At 55.2% G+C, this 11,227-nt stretch overlaps 1 protein-coding gene across 1 annotated transcript; it reads left to right on the forward strand.

Moving 5' to 3' along the window:
- The first annotated feature begins 1,018 nt into the window (after positions 1–1,018).
- Ccl22 (C-C motif chemokine ligand 22) lies at positions 1,019–4,801 on the forward strand. Its single transcript, XM_026395627.2, has 3 exons — positions 1,019–1,091; positions 1,958–2,081; positions 4,717–4,801. Exons 1-3 carry the CDS (start codon positions 1,019–1,021, stop codon positions 4,799–4,801), a joined length of 282 nt encoding a protein of 93 aa, XP_026251412.1.
- Positions 4,802–11,227: the final 6,426 nt, after the last annotated feature.

Consider the following 11,227-nt stretch of genomic DNA (forward strand, 5'->3'; position numbering starts at 1 on the left):
GGCTCACCAAGGAGGTGACCTCTTCATCCTCTCCTGACGCATGACTTGGAGTCTGTGCGGTGGAGGAGTGGAAAGTGGAATCGTGCCGGGGCAGGCTGCAGACGTCTTTGAGGAACTGTGAGGAGCGTGGGGTGACCCGCAGGGCGGGAGGCCACGGGGGCAGGTCAGGAGAGGAGGCCTGGCCCCCGCTCAAGTCCACGGGGAGCACAGCAGGGTTTGAAGCAGGGAGAGGGGTGTCAAGCTCGTCTGGGTCACGCACTGTGGCTGCCGCCGTGTGGGGAAGGGATGGAGGGGACGGTGTCCAAGATGAGGTGGAGGTGACCTCGGTGGGGCAGGGGCAGTGGGGACGGGGATCGGGGGAGGTTGAGGAAGTAGGACCAGTGGTCATGGTGTCCGATGGGGAGGAGGGTAAGAAGGAGAAGCAGCAAGGTGGGGGTGTGGAAACTCCTTAAAGACTCATGAGTGGCCCACAAGCTCTAGGTGGCCCAGGTGGGGACTTAGTGCGAAGCCCCAGAAGGCTAGGAAGGGGCAGAGAGACCAACCCCAGGGGCTCATGGCCACTCCCCTCCAAGAGAAATGGGTGACATGCGTCAAGCCGGAGACGGACCTCAGCTCCAGGAGAGGGCTTGTCCCGTCACCTGCTGAGGGACACAGGCCATGGAAGCACCTCCCCACCCCCTCCTGGGAGACCAGCCCCCCCAGATCTGCAGGGACAAGGCCCCTCGGCAAGCAGACCCCGGGAGGGAGGGGCCCGGAGGCCTGGCTCAAGGGGGATTTTGTGAACCTCTGGAGGCCCGGAGTTGGACGGGGTGGGGGTGCCCCCGAGTGGTTCCCCGCCACAGAATCTCCTGGGGAGGAAGTGAGGACTTCTCCTTTCCAGATCTGAATGTCAGGGGCTCTGGGCTCACGGGTGACTAAGAGGTGTCTGAGCCTGGTGGGTGGAGGGATGGCTTAAATACCAGGGCCTCCTGTCCCCTGGTGACTGCAGACGCCCGAGCCGGCACTCACAGCACAGAGCATGGCCAGCCTGCAGGCTCCGCTCCTGGTGGCCCTCATCCTCCTCTCGGTGGCTCTACAGGCAACGGATGCAGGTGAGACTGGGGAGCAGGAGGGATCCCCCCAGAGGCCAGCCCAGGCCCCGCTCCTGGAGAGGGCACTGCGCTGAGGGCAGAAGAGCCCAGTCCGCTGTTGGTCCTCTGGCTTTGGGTTGGTGGCACGGCTCTCCCGGGCCTCAGTCTATACAGCTGTTAAATGGGTAATCTAAAGGCTTGGCATCTAGAGCTGTCTCCGCTAGGTTGGGGGGTTGTGGTGGACAAGACCCAGGGATCCCCCGTCCCTGGAACACAGGGCCCTTGGGGTGTGGATGCAGAGCCCCCGAGGGCCTGACCTGAGTAGGAAAAGGCAGAGCAGGGACAGCTGGGAAAGTGGGTCCTGTTCCCACCACCCAGTTTCTCTGGCACCTGCCCTCAATGTGGGGGTCCAGGCTTCCTTCACCACACATGGGCTCCCTGCTCTGGGTCAGGTAGAGGCAGACAGCCACCACGTCACTGCTCACAGTGTGGAGTGTCCTCAGAGCTGCCCCAGCACAGAAGGCCCATGAAGTGGGGACCGTGACCAACCCACTTGTCAGCCGAAGCTGCTGGTCCGCAGGCCTCACCCTGCAGCAAGTCCCAGGATCCTTCTGGCTCAGAGTGGCTGAGACCCACCGGGAAGCTGGGGCTCTCGTCTCTGCTCAGCGGCTCTCATCCCACCCCCTGAGCCACCCACTCCAGAGTGTAGGTCCGGGGCCCTCGTGGCTCCTCAGAGGCGAGGGTTTTTGAAGGCCTAGAATCTTCTGGACACCATCCTTCCACATGAGAGCAGAATCTCTTCCCTGGAGGGGCCTGGGCCAGGGGCTGGGGCCCAGGGTGACCTCTCTGTGCTCCACCTTGCTCACCCCTGGGCATCCCTGTCCCAGGCCCCTATGGCGCCAACGTGGAAGACAGCATCTGCTGCCGGGACTACATCCGCCTCCCGCTGCCCCAGCGTCTGGTGAAGAGTTTCTACTGGACCTCAGACTCCTGCCGCAGGCCTGGTGTCGTGTGAGTAGGGAGCAGGGCCACAGGGCCTTGGAGGGGATAGCCCGGGTGGCCCAGATGTAAGTGGGTGGGGCGGACTCGGGGCTGGAGGAATGCAGCCGGGCCTCTGGATGCCGGTTGGAAGAGTTGGCTGGAAGAGATGGCTCACCCCAGGTTGGCATGTTCCAAAAACAAAAATAATGTGATCATTCGACAAATATCATAGGACATTGTGCTATGCATGCCAGAGTCTGAGGATGCATGGGGTGCCGCCCGGGCGTGGGCACGGCAGCGTAGGCAGTAGGCGGCTACCGGCTGATAGCTCTAGGGAACAGTCCTGGGCACAGGTGACCATGGCTTGGAGCCGCTCCCATCAGAAGCATCCCAGTCTCCCCAGTCCCCTGGGAGCTATTTGAGGAGGCCCATTTTGGTCAGAACAACAACATGAAGAGCTAGCACTTGTCAAGAGCTTCCCATACCCGGCCTTGCCTGAGCTGGCCCAGGTCAACTCCCTCGGTCCTCACAGCGTTCATTCCAGAAGCTTGACTGTTCCCATTTTCCGGATGGAGAGGCAGGCTCCTAGAGGGAAGGCCCAGCTCCATGTGCTAGGACCCCGGGGCCTTGTGCTGCCCTTCTCTTGAGAGTCCTGTTCTCTGCTCTTGGCTGCCTTTCCCTTGGCCCCCACCTGGCTGGGAGACCCCTGTTTCAGTGGTAGCCCCCTGACGGCTTCCCGCTCCCCAGGTCTGTGGCCTCCACATCTCACACGAAGTCGAGCTGGGCTGGGGGCTCAGGACCCCCTTGGGGCTCCATCACCAGCCCCCTCCCATCTTTCTCCTCCCCACGCTGACTCCAGCTCTTAGAGGGGTCGCAGGTGGGGACAATGAAGGCCGGAGCAGGAAGCCGTCCCAGGGCTTCACATTCCCCTTCCGAGCCTCGGTTGCCTGTCAGTACAGGGGAAGGAACGACCTGGGTCCATCGAACACATATGGACTCGTGTATCCTGGAACCCACCCGGTGCCGTGGGCACTCCCTCCCTTTCCATGGGAGAGGAGATGGCCCAAAGGAGCTAAGTGGCCCCTTGAGCATCACAGGGCACAGTGACAGCCTGTGGGAGGTGTCAAGCTCATTGCCCGGCATGCAGTAGGTGCTCAGTAGAAGAGGGCACACATGTGATCGTTGGGTTCTGAGCCAGAAGGGGCTCTAGAGAGAATGTGGCTTGACAAATGGGGAGATGGAGGCTCAGGGAGGAGCCGGGTCTTGCTCAGGGACCACAGTGGCTGGGCGGGCTGCCCAGGGGGCCCGGGTGGGCATTGTTGCCTTCTTCAGTCTTTCTCTATTCAGTTGTCTGTGCAGTGGGGCAGGCCAGGGGGTGAGGGGACCAAGAACTCCTGGGCCCAGAGGACAGGGTCTTGAGAGGCAGGAAGGGAATCCTGGGCAGGGGCATGGCTCCCACCACCAGCCAGCCGTGAGCCCACCCCTGCCGATACCTGCTCCAGGGCCAGGGCCCACATGTTTGCTGCAGTGGGGAGGCAAGAGCCGAGGTCACACTTACTGTGTGATCCTGGGCCAGAGCCCGCCTCTCCTCCCTGAGCCTCCGGCCTCTCAGAGGGCCAGGGGAGTCCCAGCTTCACGATCACGGTGCAGCCAGTGGCTTTACCTCCGTAGACCTCAGTTTCTTGTTTCTTTCTTTTTCTTTTTTCTTTTTTTATGGTACAGAGGATTGAACCCAGGGGTACTTAACCACTGAGCCACATCCCCAGCCTTTTTAATTTCCATTTTGAGCCAGGGTCTCACTAAATTTCTTAGGGCCTTGTTAAGGAGCTAAGGCTGGCCTCAAACCTGTGATCTTCTTGCCTCAGCCTCCCAAGTCACTGGGATTTATAGGCATGTGCCACTATGTCCAGTGACTTCAGTTTCTTCAGTTTCTGTAAAATGGGTTGAATAATAGGGCCTCAATGGGTTATTGTGAGAATTAAGAAAATCCGTGTAGGTGGGGGCACCTTAGCACACAACTGTAAATCCCCCAGTGGCTCAGGAGGCTGAGACAGGAGGATCATGAGTTCAAAGCCAGACTCAGCAACAGTGAGGCACTAAGCCACTCAGTGAGACCCTGTCTCTAAATAAAATACAAAATAGGGCTGGGGATGTGGCTCAGTGGCCGAGTGCCCTGAGTTCAATCCCTGGTACCCAGCCCCTTGCCAAAAACAAAGAAAATCAGTGTAAAAAAATCATGCCAGCTCCTGGCGTAACTATATAGCACCTACTATGTGCTGCAGCACTTCAGTGTGTAATTTTTTGAGTACTCGAGTTTGCATTAACTCATCAAATTTTCATCAAGTTGACACTATGATTATCATCCCCATCTTACACCTGTGGAAACTGAGGCTCAGAGAAGTTAAGCGACTTGCTAACAAGTGGCCAGGCTAGAGCTGAACTCAGAGAGGCTGGCTCCAAAGTCCACCACTTGGAGCATGGCCTGACCAGGCAGTCAAGGCTGGGGACAGAGGAGCAGAGGATCCCGAAAGCCCTTACTGTTCCCCTCCTCTTCTTGAGAAATATGGTTTGCATACAGTAGGTGAGCCATAAATGCTAAGGTCCTGGAGTGTGTGTGCTGGATGCTAATGCTGCCACGCGTCTCCCTGCTATCTCCTCCCTCCAGCTTGCAAACCATCAGGGACCGGGAGATCTGTGCCAACCCCAAACTGCCCTGGGTGAAGAGGATCATTCAGAAGTTACAAGAGTGAGAAGGTCCCGGATGACCACGGCCTTGGCTTCCGGAAGGCTCGGCGAGCCCTCCCTCTCCGCCATCATGGCAGCTGCCAAACAGAAGCCTGTGCCAGCGACTCCGCATTCCCTGAGCTCCGTCCCGGCAGCTGTCCCCTCAGCTAGGCCTCCTGGTCACCCCTCCTCCCCTGGGGTAGTCTCTGCCCTGGCTCCTCATGGCTTCCAAGCTCCTGGACCTGCTCCCAGCCTCCAGGTCTGCTGGTCCCCTCCGGCCTCGTCCCCTCCCCTCCTGCACACTGAGCTGCAGTCTCCTGCCTCCCGTCCCAGCCCCTCATTTGTACCCCTGGGCATGTCCCTCTGAGGCCTTGCTTGCCTCGGCAGGCCACGATGGAGTTTCATTCTGTGACTTTCCTGGTCCCCAACAGACTCAACCTGAGTCTGCTCGGGATATGGGGCTGCCTGCTATCCGGCCCTCCTGGTTAGGCCAAGGTCCCCATCTGTGTTACCCTGTCTGCTGGCCTCCAGGCCCTGGGCCTGAATCCAAGGGGCCACGGGCTGAATCAACAAGAATAATGTCCCCCCATCTTTCACCAAAAGGATGTCATCCTTCAACACAGACTCAGGTCACTAGAAAGGGGACAGCTGTGTCAAATGTGAATTCCCAAATTTGCCCCAATTCATCCCCCTGCACCAAATTTTTGCTATCTACTGGGTCTTTTTAAAAAAAAAAAAAAATTGTTAGTTTTAATTTTTATTATTTTTATTTATTTTTTTTGGCTCTGGGGATTGAACTAGGCAAGCGCTCTGCCGCTGAGGTGCCTGCCCAGCGCGGCTTGGGCTTCTTGCTCTTTTTCTTCCCTCAGACTTGGTGGCCCTCTGACATCCAGCACTCAGGCCCGAGCTCCACCCCACGCCACCTCCCTCCTCCTTCCCTAAATAGCTGATAACCGAATTCATGCTGTGGTGACCACGACTACCTGACTTGGTTTTATAAGCTCCAGTTATTTATATGTGAAAAGATTGTAACTACTTAAGAGGAAATGAAAGAATAGGGGGATTTCAGGAATTGGGTGGGAGGGGACAAGGTCCTGGCCTGCGAGGCGGCTGGCGTGGTGGGGCAGCTGTGGGAGGGTTTACAGTGCCGTGAAGGAGTCCGTCTGCAGGTGGTTGGGGCCAGGCTAAGAACTGGGACTCGGGACTTACCTGTGCCTCCCTAGGGACAGCAGTGTCACAGGTGGTGGGAGTCCTTTTGGAGGGACTCAGTGGGTGATTGGAACTGTGTGACCCCTGAGGAGATGGTGCCCCTCTCTAGGCCTCACCTGAGGAGGGAGGAGGAGAAGAGCCGCCTCAGGGGGCTGTGAAGGGCTCAGGGTCAGTGTGCAGGGAGGGACGGTTTGCCAGACGCGTTGCTTCGTCTCTCAGGGCCTCTGTCCTTCCGGGAGCCCGGGGTCATCCGCCTGCCACAGGCCCTGCTCACCTGCCTGCTGCCTGTGAGCAGAGCCCTCACCTGCCCTGGGGTCCCCTTCCTTGCTGCCCACCCCCTCTGCTGCCCAGACTTTCTGGAAAATAAATCCTCTTAAATAGTGTTTGCTGTGGCTTTTGGTGTTTGCTGTTCCGGCAAGATGGTGCACGGAGTCCCCCTCTCTCCCACTGGGAAGCCTTGACACTGAGATATGAGAGGACTTGCCAAGGTCCCCAGGGAGGGGATACAGGGCTGGGAGGCAGCACTCAGGGGCCAACAAGGAGGCCCAGACATTTCCCCAGAGCCCCCACCCCCAGCCCACACTGGGACCCGCTGTTAGGAGGATTCGAAGAGGCCATTTATTTAGTCCCCAAGTCGAGAGACTGAATCAGCACAGTCATTCAACCACCCAGCCTTGGCCTTCCTGACCACAAGGGATGCTGGGAAATGGCCAGCTGTGTGTCCAGGAGGAGGAGGAAGCGGGTCCGGGGCTCACTGGGTGCTGGACTCCTTGGGGTTCCCCGGCTGTCCATGGACCTGGCCCTCCCCTGGAGCTAGGGATACAGCTCATTCACTCTCCTGAGACAACAAAGAAGCCTTCTGCCCTTGGATGCCTTCATTATTTCCCGAGCATAAGCAGCGGTTCTGTGGACATCTGGCCACAAGTGTCCTTTGTCCCCATATCTGCCTCTCACAGTGCAATTTCCAGGGCAGCAGCTCCAGACACCCAGAGCACTTGCCAGAAAGAAGCATCTGGAAGGGCACATATTGTGGATTCTGACAGATATAGGAACTCTCTCTGGCTGGGCAGCTGGAGCAAGGTGCTGTGCCCCTCTGAGCCTTAGTCTGTCTGGTAAACAAGGGACAGAAAAGTCTATGTCAGTTCCTGTGACTGTCAGAATCCAATGAGACAGGAAGGCAAGAAGAGCCCAGTTACAAAGTGGGGGACTTGAATGGACCTTTCTCCAAAGAAGATACTCAGCAACTCAGTGAAACCCTGTCTCTAAATAAAATACAAAATAGGGCTGGGGATGGGGCTCCATGGTCGACTGCCCCTGAGTTCAATCCCCAAGACCAAAACAAACAAATACATGAAAGATACTCAATGCCACCAATCACTGGGGAAATACAAATCAAACCACAATGACATACCATGGCACACCCATCAGGATGGCTACTATCAAACCAACCAACAAAAAAGCTACTGTGGAGGCTGAGGCAGGAGGGTTCCAAAGTTTGAGACCAGCCTTTCAAAATCACGAAGGGCTGGGGGGATGTAGCTCAGTGGTCAAGGACTTGCCTATCACGCCTGAGGTCCTAGGCGAACCCCAGCACTACAAAAACAAATGAAAGACCCAGACAGGTGTTGAGAAATTGGCACTCTTTCATGCTGGTGGTGGGAAATAGAAAATGTTGCAGCTGCAGTTCTTTTTAAAAAAAATTAAATTCTGCAATCTTTGTAATGTTTTGAACAACCAATAAAATTAAATAAATAAATAAAAATTAAATAGAATTATATGATTCAGCAATTGCACTTCTGGGTAGGTCTACAAAAAAAAAAAAAAAAAGAAAAAGAAAAAGAGAGCAGAGCGTCAAAGAGATATGTGAACATTCCGTTCATTTGCAGCACCCTTGGTAATAGTCCAAAAGTGTAAACAGCCAAGTGTCCATCAGCACATGAGCCAATAAACACAGGATGTATCCATCCAATGGAATACCTCTGACCTCCAAAGGAGGGAAGTCTGATACATGTGACACCTGGATGAACCTGGAGGACATTATATTAAGTGAAATAAGCCAGTCACAAAATGACACTCGTTGTTTCTTTTGAAGGGGGTTTTTAGAGTAGTCAAGATCCCAGAGGCAGAAGGTAAAACGGTGGCAACCTGGGACAGCGGTGAGTCGGGGGAGGTGAGCATGGGAGTCGATGTTTAGAGTCTCGGTTTGTAAAGGTGACTTGTGGAGGTAGTAGTGCAACAGTGTGAAGCCACTCGCTGCCACCAAAGGGCACACTTACAATGGTTAGGATGGTTTGGATGCGCTCTCCCAGCCCCTGGAGATGGTGGGGGGGCCCCAGCCTTCTTTCTCCTTGGGCCCTGCAGGCGCACCCCGGGCTCCCCACCCTCCTCTCCACAGTCTGCTTCGGGGCTGGGGACCCCCTCCTGTGTCACAGTCACAGCACCAGCTCTCTGGGGCACCCAGATGGGGTCCCAACCACCTGCAGCCTGGCGATGTGTGTGCACGGGGACACCTCGGCCCCCAACACCCCCCGGCTGCTCCAGAGGAAGCCCCCTGCGACAGCCTGGGGACGTCCACCTGCCCAGTTGTTACCCTGGTTACCCGCAGCTGGAAGCCTTCCCAGCCCCCCTTCTCTCAGCTCCAAGACCCTCCGCAGTCTGGGGCAGCCGCGGGCCCCCCACAACTTCTGGGAGCCAGTGGTGTCCGATTACTCCCTGGCCCCCAATGGGTCCACCTCGGTTAGGATTTTCTCTGTCAAGATCCTGCCTCTGTGCGCACCGCACTCCAGGCCCCAGCTCGCTTGCAACTCGCAGAGGAATCCTCCTCCCCGACCCGGCCCCAGCCACCCCTCAACCTCGGGGAGCCCCAGAACAGCGGCGCCACCTGCTCGCGGGCGCCCCCTGGGGGCACCACGCGGAGTGCGCCGCATTACTCCCGGTAGATTGTTGGCAGGACCAACAATCTCCGGTGCCTGATCAGCCTGCAGATCTAACTTCTAGTTTACAGGAAATGCATAGGATAAAGGAACACATTAGATGACTCACGGGAAATAACCAGATGAATTAAGAATAAGAACATTTTTTTAAAAAGTGGTCTTGACTCTTCAAAAGGTCAACACCTATAATCCCAGTGGCTCTGGAGGCTGAGGTAGGAGGATCGCAAGTTCAAACTATCCTAAAGGATCCTTAGGGAGGCCCTAAGGAATTTAGTGAGACCCTGTCTCAAAATATAAAAAGGGCTGGGATGCGGCTCAGTCGTTGAGCGCCCCTGGATTCAATCCCCAGTACCAAAAGAATAACAATAACAATAAAAAGATCATAAAAATGTGCAGGTGATCTAAAAAGAAATAATCATATGTAACACATGAATCTCAACTGGATCCTCATTCAAAAAATAAAAGCAAGAAGGGAAGGACGGAAGGGAGGAAGGAAAGATGAAGGAGGGAAGGAGAAGAAGGGAAGGAGAAGAAGGTATAAAATATACTTTCCAGCCCTCATGGTGGCACCTATCTGTAATCCTAGCAACTTGAGGAGGCCGGGACAGGAGGATTAAAAATTCAAGGCCAGCCTCAGCAACTTAGCAAAACCTGGTCTTAAAATTTAAAAACAAATAGAGTAAATAAAACTGGGAATATAGCTCATTGGTAAAGTACCCTTGGATTCAATCACCAATCCAAAAAGAAAAGGAAAAAAAAACCTCTAAAACCATTCTAGTAGTAACTGGAGAAATTGGAATTTGAACTGGGTGACATTGTTAATGTGAGACGGAATAATAGCATCATGCCGTGCTTTTGTTCTAGGAGATGCGAGCTGACATATTTAGGGGCTCAGTGTGGAGCAGTCATCCCGTCCACTCTGCAATAATTTAGCCAAAAAAATAAAATAAATAAATAAATAAAGATGAAGCAGATATGGAAGAACCTCAACATTGAGTCTCAGTGGTGGAAATACAAAAGTGCTTTGTCCCATTCCTTCCTGTGCATTGTTTGAAATTTTCCAAACCAGATGTTGATTGGATAAAGCTTAACCTCTGCTCAGTTTTGGATTGAAACGTCCTCTCTCTCTCTCTCTCTCTCTCCCTCCCTCCCTCCCTCCTTTCTTCTTCCCCTGCCCCAGCCCCACAGCCTTAGTGCTCCCAAGGCCTTCTTCCTCCCACTGGGCTGAGCCCTTGGGGACAAGGACTTCAGTGTTTTTATCTCTGGGTCCCCATCCCATGACAGTTCCCCACACTAACAGCAAACACTAACAGCTCCTGCAGTTTTGTGTCTCTGCACCTTAGGGATCTAAACCCACTTGGCCCTCACAGTGGGGCCGGAGGCAGGTGGGGCAACCTTGAGGTTTGGAGCCCACACCCTGGAGCCAGCCAGCTGGGGCAAACCCAGACTCCTCCACTTCCTACTGATGATCTTTGGGAAGTGTCTTACCTTCAGCACATGCCTCAGTTTCCCTTCCACAAAACGGACTCTGAGAGCGATGTTTTTGCTTATACTTTGGGTTTGTTGGGATGATCACATAAAAACAGTGATTCTGGTGCTGGGCCTCAGACCTAGGCCCCATGCATGCTAGGCAAGCGCTGTACCACTGAGCAACACCCCAGTCTCGGGGAAAGCTCTTAAAATAGTGCCTGGTAGCCCAGTGTGGTGGCACACACCTGTCATCGCAGTGGCTGGGGAGGCTGAGACAGGATTTCAAGTTCAAAGCCAGCCTCAGCAACCGTGAGGTGCTAAGCAACTCAATGAGACCCTGTCTCTAAATAAAATACAAAATAGGGCTGGGGATGGGGCTCAGTGGTCGAGTGCCCCTGAGTTCAATCCCCAGTACCCGCCCCCCCCCAAAAAAAGTGGCTGGCTTAGAGTCCATGTGATTTGTCTGAATAGGGCAGGGTGCTGCAGACATCACACAGAAATAGCGCCCAGGCCCCAGCAGCTAATCGCAAAGCCCTCACTCTATAACCACTCCTGTCTCCCCAGTGCTGGGGATCAAACCAAGGGCCCTGCAGGACCTGCAAGTGCTGTATCACTGGGCTACCCACCCCCCCAGCCTGGACCTACTCTGGGGCCAGAGGAACAAGGGCCTCTATTCCTATCCTTTATGAGGTCGGATGCCTCCCCTTCTCTTTCCTCCCTCACTTCCTTCCACCTTCCTCACCGCCTTCTCCTTCTGCTTTCTCCTCCTTCCCCCATTCCTCCCCCTCCTCACCCTTCCTGCTCTCACATGGCAGAGCATCTCCGTTTTTATCACCCTCT

The sequence above is a fragment of the Urocitellus parryii genome, chromosome 15, assembly GCF_045843805.1.
Source record: "Urocitellus parryii isolate mUroPar1 chromosome 15, mUroPar1.hap1, whole genome shotgun sequence".
In the NCBI taxonomy this organism is placed as follows: domain Eukaryota; kingdom Metazoa; phylum Chordata; class Mammalia; order Rodentia; family Sciuridae; genus Urocitellus; species Urocitellus parryii.

Coding starts and splice junctions, on each gene's coding strand:
- Ccl22 (XM_026395627.2), top strand. CDS start 1,019: ATGGCCAGCCTGCAGGCTCCGCTCCTGGTGGCCCTCATCCTCCTCTCG. Junction 1,092..1,957: donor TCTACAGGCAACGGATGCAG/GTGAGACTGGGG, acceptor TCCCTGTCCCAG/GCCCCTATGGCGCCAACGTG. Junction 2,082..4,716: donor TGCCGCAGGCCTGGTGTCGT/GTGAGTAGGGAG, acceptor TCCTCCCTCCAG/CTTGCAAACCATCAGGGACC.